General features: G+C 32.5%; 1 protein-coding gene across 7 annotated transcripts in view; it reads right to left on the bottom strand.

Annotated features, from left to right (window-relative positions):
* FAM172A (family with sequence similarity 172 member A) overlaps positions 1–19,167 on the bottom strand; it is a 433,278-nt gene that overhangs the window by 255,386 nt on the left and 158,725 nt on the right. For all 7 annotated transcript variants that reach the window (XM_054688529.1, XM_054688531.1, XM_054688526.1 and 4 more), the window contains one exon: positions 10,273–10,491. In XM_054688529.1, the coding sequence (XP_054544504.1) occupies positions 10,273–10,491 (219 nt within the window). The remainder of the gene's footprint in view (positions 1–10,272; positions 10,492–19,167) is intronic.

Genomic DNA, 19,167 nt, shown 5'->3' on the forward strand with positions numbered 1-19,167 from the left:
GCTAATTTTATCTGTTTTCATGAGTTCCCTAAATGAATCACTACTTACAACTTACAATTTTTCAAGGAAAAAAATCAATTTTACCTCTAGTATTAAATTAACAAAAAATATTAAGAATAAAATTAATATTATGAGTGTCTCAAGCAGCAATTTCATGCTCTAAACAAGTAATTCTAAATATACAATTTCATAATGTTTGGAAATGCACATATATAATTTAAATTGAGACGAATGAGTCTATAATGGAAATATCCAAGTCACTTAGTAAACATTTTACATTTCCTGGCTCTTTTACACATGAGAGATGCATATGGAAGTGTTGCATCCATTAATAAAACCATGGTGTGCATATGTGAATACTGGGGCTGTTTAAAACACCACAGAAGGATAGAGGGGAGCCACATGCTGATTGGCTGAGAACAGGCAAACTTATCTAAAGATAAGCTAAAATCAGGATAAGGATAAAAAAAGATCACCTGAAGTAATTATGAGTCAATTATGTAAGCTGATTCAGACTTTTCCTCATTCCCACCTGCAATAACTCCAAATTTCTTTGCTGTCAAGCATTCACACATCCCAGATGAGCATTTTGGACATAAGCAAAGATAATGTGTGAGGACAAAAATAATTAGGAGAGAATGTGGGTTCTATATTCCATATTCAATACATCTACTCATTACAACTCCCTAACAAGTCTTTTAATAAACTGCTGCCTATGGGAAATACTATTGGCCTTTTATCACAGGAACTACCTTGCAATTCAAGAAAGATCCATTTATCCATTCACTTGTATACATATATTTTATATACACAGTAATAATAGAGAACCGTTTGTAGAAAATGTTCCATATTGGCCAACTAGTATACTGACAGATACAGAATTTGCAGTCAGACTTAATCTCAGACCCTGACCTAGTTACTTTCATTAGCTATATAACTATGAATAATATTTATGTCACATCCCTGAGTCACATTTTACATATTTACAAAATCAGGGTGATACACAAGACTACTTGAGGAATGCACTGACAAGAAATAAAAAAACAAAATGGAATCATCCGAGTCTGAGTAACCTAACCAGAGTAGGGAAGCTGTTGACAGGCCCCAGGCAGGCACTTCCTGGTATGCTCATGCATGTCCAGATACTTCTATATCCTTCCTGGAAGAAACAAAGTCTGCCTGCCACAGAAACCCAAGATTGAAACTCAGGCAATCACCATTCCACTAACTTCTCACCAAATTTGCACATCACTGCACCAATCAGAACATAGCTGACTTGAAATCTAATTCGTATAGTGGACTTGCATGAGAACTGTCCCACCCTCTTAGTTAGTAGAATATGGTAGTAAATTAGATAACAGCTGGATCCCAGGGGTAAATACCTCTTTGTGTATACATGCTCCATCTCTCCTCAGGCAATGAACAACACTACTGAAGTGTTACTTGGGTTTCTTGTATCCCATGCTGCATTCATAAACCTTAAATAAATTTGATCAGGTTTTGATTTCTTGATTAAGAATTTCTAACTAGAAAGATGCCCAGGGGATATCACTAAGGAAGGTAGGAAGTGGCCCTTTTTCCCCCCAAAAGGGAATAGAAGTCATAGAAGTACATGTACCAATATTGACCATATGGAGTTATGGTCAATCCGATTGCAGACAGTTAATGTAAAACATTATCTTAGTTCATAAATGGAGAGTTATAAACAGATGTAGCTTAGATTGTAAGTCAAAGATATTTACAATTATGACCAACCTTACTGAATGAATACATACTGTATGCAATAGTCCTATACACATGTGCCAGGATCTAGCTCTTATCCACCACAAAATTAGTCTAATACCAAATAAAATAAACATATAACAGGATACAGTGCCAGTAAATAAAAAGAACCAGTAAAGAGTAGAATATGGTAGTAAATTAGGTAACAGTTGGATCACAGGGGTAAATATCTGAGTTCCTCTGGGAAGCAAGAAGCCACACATTTTACGGAAAAGAGGAACAGAATGAAAACTGGTGTTGCTGAAACCAAAAATGGATAAATGATAGTCCAGGGAAAAAACAAATTCCAATCCTCAAATTCCACTGTTCTTATCAGTGAGGACTCATATCGTAGGTTCAATGAAGAGGTGTTGGTGGTGTGGACAGCAGGTTAAATATTTTTGAGTCCATGTCAAAAGAGTTAAAACTGGATCGGCCAGAATATCTTCACAGGTCAATCTGTTCGGATTTCTCTATTTGAGTTTACATAGCTGCTCTTGTTACTCATTTTGTGTTACCTATCACATCAACTGAGAAAAGATTCTTATGCTGATCTTGTAAACTATCTTATTTTATTTTAGAGAATTAAAGTACTTTATTGTGAAAAGTTTGTTAAAAGTAATTTGAACAGTGTTCATTGTTTTCCTTTTTCTCTTCTTCCATTTAAATGAAAATATTAAAATGAAGATAAAGGACTGATCACAAAAATCTACAAAGAGCTGATGAGACTCAACAAAAACAAAGAAAATAATCCTGTCAAAAAATGGGCAGAAGAGCTAAAAAGAAACTTCTCCAAAGAGGAAATGCAAATGGCCAATAGGCATAGGAAAAAATGTTCAACATCACTTGTAATCAGGGAAATGCAAGTCAAAACTACAATGAGATACTATCTTACACCAGGGAGAATGGCACATATTAAAAAAGCTAGCAACAACAAATGTTGGCGAGGATGTGGAGAAAAAGGAACTCTCCTGCACTATTGGTGGGAGTGCAAACTGGTCCAACCACTATGGAAAGCTGTGTGGAGGTTCCTCAGTCTACTAAAGATAGAGCTTCCATATGATCCAGCAACTCCACTCCTAGGTATTTACCCAAAGGACACAAAAACATTAATTCCAAAGGGCACCTGCACCCGTATGTTTATAGCAGCACTATTTACAATAGCTAAGCTTTGGAAACAACCCAAATGCCCAAAAATAGATGACTGGATCAAGAAGATGTGGTATATATACACCATGGGATATTACTCAGCATTCAAAAAAGATAAACACATGCAATTTGCAGCAACATGGATGGAGCTAGAAGGGATCATGCTCAGCGAAATAAGCCAGAAAGAAAAAGAAAAATACTGAATGGTCTCACTCACAGCAGGAATTTAGAAAACTTAAATAAGGGACCAGGAAAAAGACTAATTATAATTTAAAAAAAAAGTCAAAATCAACAAGCAACTGTAACCAGAGACACACTATGAGGGGAGCGGGGAGAGAGGAGGGATTAGGGTCAAAATAAGGGGGGTGGGAATTGTATGAAGAATATAACCAAAACGAAAATGCTTACATTGTGCAAAAATGAAAAATGATGTAAGAATTATATAAATAAAAAAATGAAGAAACTGAGAAATGGTATAGTGAATGATTATTTTTAACTATTTTTTCTTTATGAGTTGCTAGAAAATACAAATAACAATAATAATAATATATTGGGCCTCCCTGGTGGTGCAGGCGGTTAAGCTCAGCACTGTGATGCTGTCCTCAGCCTCTGCAGTGTGGGTTCGATCCTGGCTGGCTGGCGAGAATCCCACATGGTGCAGCAGACACTGCTCCCCTTAGTAGTGTATTTCAGTCAGTCTGCCTGTTCTATACCCTGCTCTGTCTCTGATGAATCCTCTCACCCTCCTGCACATCTGGCCTATGCCCCGGTTCTTGTATAAATAAATCTTTAAAATAATAATAATAATAAATTAGAGACTCTGGTTATGTGGGAACCACTTCTCCCCTGGCCTCATGTGGAGCCTCTATAGTTAAGAGTGACATTCCTAGTTTCTACCCCAACTCCTTGCTTTTTCTTTCCCACATGCAGAGTGATTTAGCTGATCAGTACATTAGGAAGGAGGAATTATCATGGTCAACTGCGGACATCTTACAAATGTATATACAGGAAGGGTAGATTACAGCTTTCTTTCCACCATGTGAAAGGCAAAGGGACATTTGGAGGTTGGGGTAAAGTTCATGTCACAGTGGAACACACGTTATGAAGTCCCTATAGTTACAAATCTAAGCCACATTTTTACTGAACTATATCAATTAGTGAAATTGGTATTTTGATCTCCTTTTGTCTGATTCCTAAGATTTATTGCTCACTGGTTTCCAAATTCAGGTTTGGAAGGTTAAGATAGAGGTATTATTTATGATACAAGCTACCAAAAGGTTCAAGAGTTAGAAAGCTTGGGAATTGGTTTGATTTTGAACTTGAGAAGATAGGATGTACTCATAGCAGGAATCTAGAAAACTTAAATAAGGGACCAGGAAAAAGAATAACTATAAGAAAGTAAAAATCAAAATCAACAAACAACTATGAACCAGAGACACTTTATGGGGGTGGGGAACGGGGAGGGGAGGGATTGGGGTCAAAATAAGGGGGTTGCAATTGTATGGGGAATATAAAAATAGAATCTATTAAAAAAAAGAAAAAAAAGAACACATTCAAAAAAAAGAAAAATAGTCTGCAATTTAAATTTAAATATCTTAATAAATCACTCCAAATATAAATGTCATAATAAATCCTTTCATTTCATTGGAAAAAAAAAAAAAAGATAGGATGTACTTGGGGCTCTGGAGTCCAAAGACTATGTAACATATACTAAGGTCACTTTATATGTGTTAGCATTCATTTTTCAGACAAAAATTGAGGCATAGTGAAGTTAACTTATTTGAGGTCAAATTATTTTACATGGAAGGGCTGAGATTCAAACTGAAGTTCATCAGACTTTGCATTTTAATCTCCTCTCCATAACTCTCTCTGCAATTGGTATGATCTGAATGTTATTCAGATGCTAACTAATGGAGATGAAAATGGCTAATGACTACAAGTTTTAAGTTCAATTGTAAAAGTATAAATGCCTTGGAATGTAGAAAACATTTAAAATAACATTTTTATATTAAGCCAAAAGCAAAATTCATGACTATTTTCTTTCCAGTTATAGTTTAAAAGATTTGGGGCTAAGAAAAAAAAGGGGGAAGAAAAAAAAGATGTAGTGTGGTTGGGGTACTCAGTTTCTGAAGAAAGCAAAATCCAATATGACTAGCAGCAGCCCCTGGTGGTCTAAGGGGGAAAAAATAGTTTATCCATAATTATGGGGGTAGAAATATGTTTTTAAAAAGAATATATGTACATATTTAGCCATTTGACTCAGTTCTCAACCCAACACATTAAAAAACAGATGCTTTAAAAAATGATCTGTTGGCAAGATGCTTGTTAAAATTTTATCAGTTGAAATATTAAAATTCATTATGAATTAATTAACACATTATATAAAAATAAAATGTTTTTGTTTCATCGTTTTACAAAGTACTATAACCAGTGGTGATTAACACTGGGAATTTTGTGTGTCTTGATATGTGTTGCTCAAAAAGAAACTAAATTTATAGGATTACCAGTAAATTGATGACATTTTCTGTCTTCACTCTTGAATTTAGTTGGCAGATGTTTTCGAGAACAAAAAATTCCATCTTATTACAAAACATATTAAGCAGGTTTTCCTGCCAGGCATGTCTGACATGATGTTTATTGCCTAGACCAAATCAATCCCCTTAATAAACCATAATATATGCCAGAAAGTACATTATTTCATAGTAAGGATAGTTACTACATGAAACAGTAACTACTTTGATCTCTCAAGCTCTGCTCCTAATGTATCAGAAATGTGCTACATAATCCAATAGTCAGTCATGTCTATTTATACTCTTTTAGTAAGTAAAAATTATACTTTGCTAGCCTTTAAGTTTTAGACCTCTACTATATTTCTTCCTGTGTACATCAGATATTTGCACATATTTGAAAAGAGATTTCTGGCTATTTTACTAGATGCCAGAGAAAAAAGAAAATTCAAATACACTAGAAAATAAAATTGTTCCAGAGATTAAACAATCATTGATTGCACTATAAATAAATTGAATTTGGTTGCTAAAACACTAGGTAGAAGTGATTCCAGTGGCATTAGCAGAAAAGAAGAAGAGAAGAAGACAGCCTTTACCAATACTGTGGACATAATTCAAGTCAGAACATTAAAAACATATTTTTAAAAGAAAGCTTCAGTTTATCAAAGTTGGCTCTTTCAATTGCAAAAATTCACATGAATGATGAAAAAAATCAGTCAGAAAACTAGACACCAAATATCTTGCATTTAAAGGAATAAAATTTTTGATGGATGTCAACAAGCAATCAATCCATAAATATTTGAGTAATTTCAATGTGTAATGCCAGGCTCTGCCAAGATTCCTGTTCTGTAAAAGTCTACACCACATTTGGGTTTTTCCTTATGTGGCTATGTAACTACTTTTCCACCTCCACTCCTAGTAATAGATATACTATTATATATATATTTATTTTAATGTGCTAGACTCTAATCCCACTTTTATACTTCTCATCACCTTAGCCCACAACCAAATCTCATCTTCTGGAAGAGATAGTGAAGCAGTTCCAAATCAAGATTAGACCCATCAGCATCAAATCAGTTTTGCCTATATACCACCTATATATTGTAAAGTTTTTTTTAACTGATCTTTTTCCTTAGTTTGAGTGTCCACCCTCTTACATTCAAGACTGATATCAGGAAGAGCCTTGTTCCGATGCTGCAGGTCATGTTATTTAGGTATCTGTGGCTGGCCTAGCTTTGTTATGGTCTGCTTTCTACAGACAGGATTCTAGTGAGTGAGTTTAATATCTATTCCGGACTCCCTGACAGTACGCCTTATACTGCTGTAAAAACTTGCTCTTATCTGCTTACCCATAAGGATTGACGTGCAATTGCAACATCTTTAAAGCATACTCAGGGACCTAGAGAATTGTGGGTCACATAGTGGAGAGGCATAAAAGATAAATTTGTGAAATTAATATTATGAGACAAAACACAAGAGATAGCTCAAGATAGCAAATGATACAGTGATCATAATAACTTCCATGATTCATAGTAAGGAGAGGTCATTCATTTTGGTGAGAGAGTTGGGATATCATCCGGGCACTACAACATGAATAGAACTTGTATTAAAGGAAGAAACAAGAAGTCGTAGAGCCCATACTGGTATACCCAGTAAAGCCATACTGGTATACACAGTAAAGCAAGTATAGTAGCTTGGCTGTACTCTTATGAGCAAGGGCTAAAACAATAATAACAGGTCAGTATGAAATATTTTCATTTTTATGCATAATTTTAGCACCAAGATAATAGCTATACCTGTATTATACCAAGATAATATAGCCAAAAAAAAAAAAAAACAACCCAGGATATCCCATTTTATACATTTCAGATGAAAGCATATAGATCAATCAAGTATGAAATAAATCTCAATATACTTTCTTTTTATCATTAATTGTTTTTTAAATTGTAATCTCAGCCACTGGATTGGGAGCCTACAATATTTTGACTTGTTTGACTATTTCCTCACAGAAAATCATGTACCACACTTTAGTGATATAAAAATACATTAAAAAGTAGTTTAGGATTTTATTCCTGGCCCTACCATCTTATTTATCCAACTAAAAAAATCACTGTTAATGTTCTGTTCTATAAATATTTATTATGAAAGTTGTGTTCTAGGCTCAGGAAATGAAACAGTGAGCAAGAGACTTAGTCCCTGCCTTCATGGAACTTACATTAAAAGTTATGTGACCTGGGAAAATGATTAATTTTTGACCCACAGTCTCCTCATTTACAAAACTGGATCATTACTAGTGATAGCATCAAAAGAGAGTATGCATTTATATATTAATATAACTATACACTTAAAATTCACTATTATTTGTATATTATAAATATATCACACAATAGTTTATAGACATGTAATGTCTATTAAATGAAAACTCAAAAATTTATATATTCACAGATTTAGTTTACTATATTATATCATGCTTTTATAACTAATTTAATTTCATATTTTAGATACACTTTCATATTTCAGAACAATGAAATAAAGAGGAAATGATGAAACATATGAAATGAAAATGAAAAAATGAATAGCAACTGTAAGTCTTGATTTCCACCATCAGTTCTATCATTTAATAATTATGTGGTACTACATCTACATATCAGTTTCTTAATTTTAAAATAAGGACAAAATTATGTGACACCTACTTCTTCACGGGGTTTTTAATAGATGGTCACTTCCGAAATGCAAATGGTTAAGAAGCATATAAATAAAAATTAATTTATCTCCACATATCAGGATGATTACAGACACCTGTTATATGGAGCTATACAGAGGGCATTTTACAAGAAGTCACTTCTCTTATGGATCAAAATTACCTAAGACATACCTTACACAAAAATAACCATTGTTCTCTTTCCTATTATAGAATCATGCCTACTATCTAGAAATATGTATTAAGTGTGTTAAGTCTGCTATTCTGCACAAATCCAGAAGATTTTAGGAGAGTATTTATTAAGAAAAATAACATTTTGTAACTAAGACTACAGGTATAAAATTGTATAAGACTACATTTTTTAAGCACTTTCAGTGAGAAGCCAGTAAAATGGGACAAGAAAAAAGAAGGCAAGAAGACATAGTAAGTAAATAAAAATGGCAGGAGTATAAAAAAATAAACAAGACAAAGGGAAATAGAGAAAGTCTTAACAATGAAATAATATAGAAAGATTTTTTCCCCTTGTTGTAAGATAAAAATAGATGCAGGGTACAAGACAGATGTGGAAAACAGAATAAAGAAAATGCATACATACAAGAAAAACAAAAGAAAAAATTCATAGTAAAATGGCAAGATAAAGGGAAAACAGAAAAGAAAACCTAAAAGACATGTCAGAAATAAATGTTTAATCTGTATATATCACAGGAAAATAAAACTGTTTAAAGAAGAATTTTGAAAATCAATACAAAATAATTTTTTGTTTCCTCTTTACATAAGCAAGTGAATGCTCCTAATGATTTGTACATTTCAAAAACCTTACACAATTTATTTTTGAAATCTGGATATCAGAGGCAATTTTTTTTTTAAAGTCTGTCATAAGAGGGTGGATAGACTGGATCATATATAATTGGAAGCTTAGGATAACTGAAAGAGAAAGTGACATCACAATCCTGATACTTTATAGGAAAGAAAAGCAGTTATATAACTATATCAGAATAAGCATGCTTCTTATAGATTTCAAATCTAATCACTAATTTGTTTTTAAGATAATATACAAAACAGTGAGATGCTTTTCAGCAATTTAAATATTGTAATTTCCCTAACTTTTGTTCGACACATTGTATAACTATTTCTGGGTATTCTTTGTCTAGATATATTTTAGTGGGGGGTCTTGAGAATTTATATGCTGTTTTTACTACTGCTTAACTGTCAAAACTTACTCAACAAACTAACCCATAAGCAATTGATTTGAATGTCTGCAGCACAGTTCACAGAAGCATAGTGATCATGCCATGAACTAGAATAAAGAAAATAACAAGCCACATATTTCCCCTCAATCGTATATGAAATATTTTATTAATGAGCTTTTGAAGTAAGTACAATAGCTCAAGTTGAATAACCTGAAACTTTACTACTGTTTTACGGTATAATTTGTAAAATGTTAATCTATGTTTAAATGCTCTGAATTGCTCACTTTTGAAGAGCACATCAATTTATTACCCAGCAGCATTTTTGACATGCTTTACTACTAAATCATATTTCTGGCATCTATAATAAGGCTTTGAAAATTACATGAATATGTTTCATATATATATAATGAACAGTATGTATATCAAGCAGAATGTGTCGACATGCAAATAAAACTGTTTGTGCCCCCCTACAGAATTAGAACTTGCGTAGCACTGCTGTGACGGTCCCATGCTACCAGCATTACAAAGTGCAAAGGTTCACTGGGTAAGAAAAGAGCAAAGGACAGAGTTCCTTCGTTACACTATACCTAAACTATTCTAGTTCGAATACTTATTAAGATATAATTACTTTTCCTCCCTCCATCTGCCATCAGAAGTTAAGCTGAGACACTGTGGACGGATGGTTGCTCAGAAGAAAACAATGCACTAAACTACTGCCACCCAAGATGAAGACCGATGTTTCATACAGTGCATTATAAATTACATTTGAGACTTATATAAAATATCACACTGAAATAATAATGATGTGCTTCGTGATTTTGCATAAGAAGACCCAACTAACAACCATGGGAAATAAATGGTTAACAATGAAAGAATTACTTTCTTTTAAAAGATAAAGTAATTTGTAAGAAATAAAATATAAAAGAAGTAATAAAGGAAAGTAATGATCTTACTTATTACTTACTCTTATATACAATTGTATCATTTCTTTTTCTCTTTGGGGGTTACGATATTTTTCATAGAAATCACGTCGCTTCTTTGTTTCTTTAGAGACTTTATCTTTTCTTTCCCGCTTTTCTGCAGGTTCATCTAAACTGTCAGAAGATGACTGTATGTGTATCTTCGGCTTTTCCACTTCAATATAGTTTTCATTGGGATTCAGTACTATCACTCCATATCCTTCCTGTTTTTAAAAGCAAAGAAGGCAGCATAATTTAATCACAGAATCCATTCCAAATCATAAAAAGTTCTTAAAATCTCATAGTAAGTGACTTAATGTAGTTGCATATTCATTAATATATTCCTTTTAAAAGATTATAGTTCTAGTGTTTCCAACAGAAAATTACTTAAAATTGTTTGCCAGTATTATGTGTGTATTAAGTACAGATTTTAAGAACAAAATGTCATAATTGTAACATAAATATTATAAAGCTTAAATTAAAAATTTACTTCATATCTTCCAGAACCCCAAAAATGATTGAAACAAAATTATGAAACAAGCAGACTTTCAAACCCCATTAGTGCTTAGCATATATATATTGAGAAAATAAACTCTCTGAAACAAAAATTAATAATTTAAACCACATTTTGTGAGATATTTTTCCTTTGCAATTGTGCTTTAATGAGCATTTTTATTTGAACATGTAAAAATGAATAAGCAATTCAAAGGGAATAAATCTAATCTAACATTCCACAGGTATACATACTCTCAAACCACTTAGGTAGCTTGTATTTTTTCCACAAGTCATAAGACACAAGTCACAAGACAAAATAAACTGATATCTTGCTAATGTATGAAAACAACTCTTTAATCCTGAAACTTAACTTTTCAAGTTTTCAAAAATTCCTTTTTAGTAAGAACTAGTACCAAGAAATCAGTGCCAAAGTTTGTAATACAGCTTAATGAACTATTATACCTTTTAAAAAGTTTTAAAAACATGTTTTCCCATCTGATTAATTTCTAGAAAGGGAAACATTTGTATAGATATAATTAAGAGAACTTGGTATTACACTGTATTATAAGTGATGGAATAATCTAACCACAAGAAAACAGAGAATGATAAACAATTACCACTGACAAGCATGTGCAACAGACAAGCATGTGCAACGCTAATTTTTGAAGCTATTATATATCTTGTCTTTTCTACTCAATTCTGTATTGTGGGAATACCAATTCTGCCTTGGAAAAATCCTATAAGGTCATACTTAAACATGTATTATGACCAAAAACATAAAAAAAGCTACAAAAAAAAAAGCTTTTAAAATCTCATCTTAAAGAATCCAAAGAAGCTTCTTTTCAAATCTGTAATTGTAGAATTTTTCTACTAAATTTAAATTCTTTTTTTGCTGAACCAACCGTAAGATTTTAAAAAACTGATAGCAGTAGTACCAAATAAAGTATTAGTACAGACTCATATCTTATTTCTAAACATGCCACAGTACTGCACATAGTTGGTTTTTTTTTTAACAGTTTCACAAACTACATAAAAGCTTCACTTTTTCCCCTAATCATATTACTGTCTACAATCATGATGTAGATTTTCAAGCTCACTGAAGTTTGGATTTCAGTGATAAGACTGTGATAAGATAAAATGATCTTCATATGGAAACATTATAAAATATATACTAGACTGATTTTTAAATATCTCATTCTTCAATACATGTCCAAATAAAACTTTTCAATAAGTACCTCTTTTGTGAAAGTGTTATAAAGTACTTGAAAAAAATTTTAAATTCAAACGTTCTACATCAATATACAAAGTAAGTTCTTTTTAAGTTTCTTAACTGGAAAGTCAAAGTTTTACCAACAAAAGATATTTTATTTGGTCCTGTTTTATTCTAATCTGTAGAGCTATTCAAAAGTCTTGTAATTCATTGTGACTGGTGTCAGGTAGACAGATTGTCACTTGGTGATTTTCTACAGTTGGACACACTTGACTAGTTATTAAAATCACATTTGAAGGAAGTTCCTAGCCCTCTTCCTTGTGCCTCTTACAACTTTTCACGCCCTTCTCAAATTTCAGCTATACCTTCTCCTCCCACCAAAAGTAAGTTAAAGAACACTGTTGCACTCTGCTAAGCAGGGTGAAATAGAGGCATTCAGTACACTGTCTCTGGTATAAGGAACATAGTCAAAAAAGGTCACATAGGCCAAAAAGAAAATTGCCCCCTTACTAGATTCTGTACCCTGAGTAAGTGGTCTCCTGTCATGTCTCTTCCCTGCCTTCTCAGTGAATTGAACTTTACACACACACACACACACACACACCCTCTTATACTTACATATGAGTTACAGTTAGTAAATCCAAAATAGAATCTTAGGATTCACAGTGTTTGTGAAAATATAACATGCTACATTTTAATGAAGAGATGAAAATTTCCAACTTAATAAAGTGGAACCTTAATAAATTAATGGAACAAGAGCATTGTTTTTGCACAATGAATGAATTCCAAATAGGTAAAATATTTACATAAAATTTATAGTCACCAAATAACAGAACTATTATAACTTAACATCACTCAGTAGAAATATTTTCATAGCATCTGGTTTATATAGCAGAAAATTTTACTTCAATTCTGAAAATCATGGGCTGAAAAATTATTGTGACTACTTGATTTTAAATAGACTCTTAAATTTGATGTGTCCCATCTAAATAAGTACAAAAAACAGACACACATAAATCATCAAAGAAGCAGTATTTGTCTAAGTTATTGATTATGTAACTGAAAATTACATGACTCATTTGTCCAATTTTATAAAGACACAATGTCAATTTTTCACTGAGGCATCAAAAAATGAAAAATGATTCTATTTTTAAATCACCACTATATAAATCAATTAAAGAATTTTTATCATTTAGGTTTCAACAATGAATGTTTCTCTTTAAACACCTGAATTATTTAGAAAATATTTTATCATTTAGATACTTCATACTGCCAATTTAATTAAAGGCATAACAATCAAAAAATATTCAGGAACATTTTCTACAGAAATGAGAGCTAATTTTCATAAATGTCTTTGTTGCAAATTCAATTACCATTCTGTAAAAAACTTAACATTTTTCAATTAAAATTTTCCTGATAAATTAATTAATGCAATGTTCACAGAGACCATTCATTCATTCCTAACTATTTTATAATGGGTAGAAGAAAGCTGGAGCAACAAAATTATATTCACTATCCCATTTACATACTGTAACCACAAATATGTGGTGATATTTCACCTTTTTCCTTCTCTCTATCACATACAAAACATTGCCAAAAATATCCTTAAAGCTACAAAGATTTTTGCCATGTCAACATTAGTACATGGAAGTCAAGGAGTCAAAGTAAATAGTCAAAGTAAAACAAAGCAGATGACATACCAGTAGTTAAATCTAACCATTTCAAATAGGTTAACAACAATTTATATCTTAAAATAAAATTTTAAAATTTAATTCTTTGCCTGCAATCAATGCAGGCAAAGAGTAAAAAAAGAGATGGCTAGTGTGGCCTTTAATGAACACAACCATAAAATTTTATAAAACTACGTGACAAAATCAGCCATCAAAATTAATATCATAACAGAACTGTACAATGCTATTCTAATAAGGAACACTCCATAGCTAATGCTCAAAACTTAAACACTTTATATTAAAGTTTTCCTTTTATATAATTATTCTTTCAGTATTCTAAATTTCTCAAAAGTTGAAAATTTAGTCCATGTTAAATGTGTATGGAAACTTTTATTTGACAAGACAAAATGATCAAACTGATTATCTAACATTCTACAACTAAAAAAAACATTTCTGGAATCTTTCATAATGATTTACCCAAATCAATTCCAATATCCAACATTTCAAGGGACAAAGCATACATAGAGTTGTTAATTAACTCATGTTTGATCACATAGTCTAGAAGATGAAGAAGTGATCATGATGACATATATTGGTAAAAATAAGCTCATCTCTTTAAATTCTCATTCCATTTTCTATCCCTTTGTAGCTGCATTAGGTTCATTTTCAGACCTGTATTCCTAAAGCATAAACTATGGGATCTTAATCAGAAACCTTCAAAATTTTGTTGCTAGACATAGCATTTCATTCAGCATAAGCAGTTGCTGTGATTTAAATAGAACACATAGTCCTCCGGGCCCTTTACTTTGAAGTCTATAGATGCACTTACTAATAAATAATAGTTCATTTATCATTCAATCAACAAATGATGGCTTAGGTCAGAGAGGTCTAAAACAGACAGGTGATGCCAAACACAAAGAACCAAAGAAGAAACCTTACTAAAGAAATTAAATCTGTATAAAAGATTCCACATAGAGAACCAATTTTAAAATGCGTGCCCCAAACCAGAATGTAGTTTAGTTCCCCCCAAAAACCTAACGAAAACTGATGATTTATCCAAGTTAACTTGCCAATAACTACCAACTATAAGGAAAATGAACAATACCAGCAAATTCTACATCTTTCCCATTCTCTTGTGCTTGGCTAAATAAAAAAATCAGCTGCAAGTACTCAGCTCTGCATATTAACCTGCCAATACTGCACGCCACATGTGACCAAAGAGGTCAGGGGCCAGAGTAGAATCCTTTGACCTATGGCACTATGTGTTTTGGTCTTCAGGCAAAGTTCTGTAAGAGATCATTTTACACAGATTTATCAATCATACTGCTCAAGTTCAGCATTCTATCTGCTTGCATTGAAAGAAGATAGGTGCTCATCCTCAAGGGAAATGAAAGCCAAAGTGTTTTTAATCTATAAACTACATCTACCCATGGTAAAATGGACAAACCACTGTCCATTCATCTTTTTTGAAAGATATATGTTGTGCTTATTCTCATCTTTTTCACAAGAAGGGTATGTATATGTCACTGTTGCAACATCCTAGGTGCAACAGTGAGATGAGGTCATGACAACCAATCAGAAGTCACTAGTGAAGCGTTAAAGTAAACATAGCTGTTGAAGCTGCAGCTCTGCTTGAAAAATGCCCCCTCCATTATTTCAGCAATTTTCTCAAGACGTGACCTGGGATTGAAACGCCTGAAATGTCATTTGACTCCGTTTTGTGCTTCTTCCCAATGTGCATTTAGGTAATAGCACCCTGCTAATATTTTGTAAAACGTTTGTCACAACCATGCTTCGACTTGTAGCTCCCTAAATTCTAATGTCGTGTTCCATGGTATAAAAACACCGTAATATATGGACCAACATAGATTATCCCAGTAAGTTTCCAACTTCAAATAGCTCATCAAGTTAGTCAGTAAAAGAAAACATGCCACAAAAAGTTTTCAGAGGACCACCTGTTGTCTATTATTTTTACATAGCACTTACTCATAAATCATAACACAGGGTAATTAATCAAACTGTCAAAGAGAAGGTCAAAGGTTATATGGTAGAGTCAGAAGGTCATGCATGGGCTGATAGAGGTCAGGGTCACACTGCATTCCTCATTATCAAGTTGGGATGAGAGACGGCCCAAGCAAACAAAAGTGAAAGCAGATGGAGAAGTGAGTGGATAAAAAAAAAAAAAGGAAAATTTCACAAACAAAAAGAAAAGTGAAAGAAGACTGTCAGCTGCCTTCAAGTAGAGAATAGAAGAGAAAAGAAATACACTGAAATGTGCTCAAAGGAGCTCAAGAATATAAAGAAACTACAGTTTTATTAATTAAAAAAGTTGAATATAACTTTTCTTGGCCATCTTATTAGTGCATACTAAGCAATATATGCTTACCATCTCTATACCTTCCCTCGTTAGCATGCTCAAGAAAAATTAACGTAAAGGCAAAGAGTTCTGAGGATAAAGTATTATTACAAAAAAAAGGTTTTTTTCCCTTTAACATTATTTCAAGGTTACAACCTAGATGTAAATAATTTTAAGACAGATGATTTCTGAATATGATACAAAGATATCCACAAACATAAATGTATCATAAAAGTCCTTTTGAATAACAAAACAGTTATAAAATATTCTATCATTACGCTGGCCTGAATTAGATGCAGAATACTGTGCAAAATTAGCTGTCACCCTTTGCTCAAAATCTTTGTTAATCTCATTTTGAATGTTTGCAGCTTTATCAACACATGCATCAATGTCAGCTCCTTGGTTACTGAACCGCTGTAGTTGGAAGAAGATATAATTAAAATGTTTTGGCACAGAAAAGGTGAAATTGTATCTTCCCTCATTCCCTTAGGAGTCTGTAAAACATGAAGGATATATTGACAAACACACACCCTTGTCTCTGGTTCTGATATCCCAGGTCAACCTAGTGCTATTTATTTAAAACATTTATTTTCCACTTACCTATATTATCTTCTGTCCTATTTCTAAGTTTTTCTAAGTTTTAGAACATTGTGTTGCTTAATCTTTGCAAATTTCTCTTCTAGTCATCAATATTTATTTATTAAAGCACTTTGAAAATGTGCAATAGCATCATAAAAAACATTTATCATTCATTATCCAGGATAGAAATGATAAACTGAGCATTGTGAACTTTTATTTTCTTTGCCTCTCATTCTCATAAAAAAGATGCAAATACGCACCACATATTTATACATTAAACTAAAGAGAAGTAACACGTTCTAACTGTTGCCTAGTCAACAACAGATCAAAATCCCTAGACAGATATAGAGGGCCCTACAGATACATCTCTTCCAAAGAGACTGGGATGGACAAATTTACTTTATTAACTTTCCTGTTCTGTATGCTAAATCATAAAGTTACATCTTTATGCATTATAGTGCTGAATCAAAATCCAATGTTCTAACTTCCTATTAAAATCTAGTAGAAAATTGTGTAAATATCACAGCTATTAAACTATAGATGGCTCATGATCTTCCAACCTGTCACTTCGACCCAATCTCATACCATACAAAATAGGCTTTTAAAGTTACTCTTAAAACCTACTTAAGAACTATGGTACATAAATCATTTTATCTTAAAATATACCACCTTTTTTTCTGTTTTTTACCAATTAAAATATTGTGTTTAAAATACTTTTGTTTTTTGCCAAGAATATATCAATCCTTTGCAATTCGAGAGTCCAATTGCAAGAGAGGACATAATGACAGATCCCAAGTATTCACTGAGTCAGTAATTCAATAGATACTGATTTTACACAATAAATATTAAATAAGCAGTTACTATCTACCAAACACCATGCTAGGTACAGTGCTAGACTTACAAATCACCTTTTATTTTATTTTTTCTAGCCAGTAAAAAACCCAAATCACAATCAAGTGCAAATCCCTCAAATGTCTTAATGAAGCTATTTCTTCAAAAGAGATGACAAGAAAAGGAGAAAGGCATTATGATAAAAGTATTAATGAAACCAAACTAATTTTAGGATGACTAACCCTAAATGATAAGCTATGTTTGTGCTTATGTTAAGAGTGATATTTAAACTTATTTCATAACAGTGAAAATGTACTGCTTGGGTGTGTGTGTGAATGTGTGTGTGCATGCACACTGTATATACATTCAGATATTCTAACATATAAAATCATTTCATAACCTGACGGAAAAGCTTCTATATACATCCACCTTCTCCTAACAACAGGTGCAACTGAGTACAGCTATGAATTTCCATTCCCACAGTGACCTATGTCAGAAGATCTTCTCATACTTCTTCTGCTAAATAATTTAATTACTTATGAGTTATGGTTTCTTTGTAACCTTTTAAATGACTAACTCATTAAAATGCAAAAATATGCAAAACATGATGTCACCAGGTCAAACAGCTGTGTTGGTGAAATTATGGCTGTGAATGTCCCCAAGAACATGAAAATATTAATAATTTATATTGCTCATTAGATGGCAAAAACTCTTTAAACAGATTTAGAGACAGATTAATTTTATAATCACAAAATGCTATACCACCTCATGGCAACAAATCTTTCTACCATCTGTGACCCTTTGGTATATATGAAACATATAAAAATTCATAATGGCTTAAAGTTTTTGTCTATAACATGCAGAGTCAGGAAAAAAAAACATCATTAAGAACCTACATATGGAGGTAAGTACTTTGTGGAAAAAAACACAACTATTTGCCAACTTTAATCACAACTTAATTTTTCTTCAAAGACACAGTACATAGTAATAGTAATTAAGTTATCATATAAGACAGTCAACAAGTCATACTTCCGCAAACCAATACGATGTGATAACTGTCCTAGGTTGCTTAAAAATAAATGTACTATGATTTCAAATCTTTTTTAGAAACTTCTTAGAGACTGACAAGTGATAAAATTGTGTAAACAAAATACTATCATATTGAAAGGTCAAAATATCTCCTGCCTGGGCTTTGCAGTATTATAATGGTGCTGAAAGCAAAGGGCAGGAAAAAGATCTCCCTAACTATCAGTTGTTTTTAGACATAACATGTTTTTAGTTTAGAAACATATGTGTTAATTGTCAAATCTGCTCTTTTTAGCCAGAAAACTAACTTCCTAATGATCATGTTTTTCTGTCTCTTAAGCAAGGTAAATATCAAATACAGTATTAACCACTGCAAACTACAGAAATGTGTTCCACTAGTACCAGCCAGCAGCAACAGAACAACTTTTACATGCACTTAATACTGCTCTTTACAGTAATATACTATCATGGGCAAAAATTAATGAATACACAAATTTGACATGTGGCCTTTCAAAGACAGACAATGATTAGGTAATCCTAATTTTAAAATTCCATTTTAATGCCTTCTTAAATACTCAAAGTATTTAAGAAAAAAAGGCAGGATGTCCATCTGAGTTCTGAAATAATATGGAAGACAGTTGTTATGTGGAAGGGAAGGGTTAATGGAGATTTTTAAACTAATGAACACAGTGTCACAGGGCTCTGAAGTAAGCCATGCATAGTTCTAAGCCAA

Source organism: Talpa occidentalis, unplaced genomic scaffold (genome assembly GCF_014898055.3).
Source record: "Talpa occidentalis isolate TD23 unplaced genomic scaffold, MPIMG_talOcc4v2.1 talOcc4.6, whole genome shotgun sequence".
In the NCBI taxonomy this organism is placed as follows: domain Eukaryota; kingdom Metazoa; phylum Chordata; class Mammalia; order Eulipotyphla; family Talpidae; genus Talpa; species Talpa occidentalis.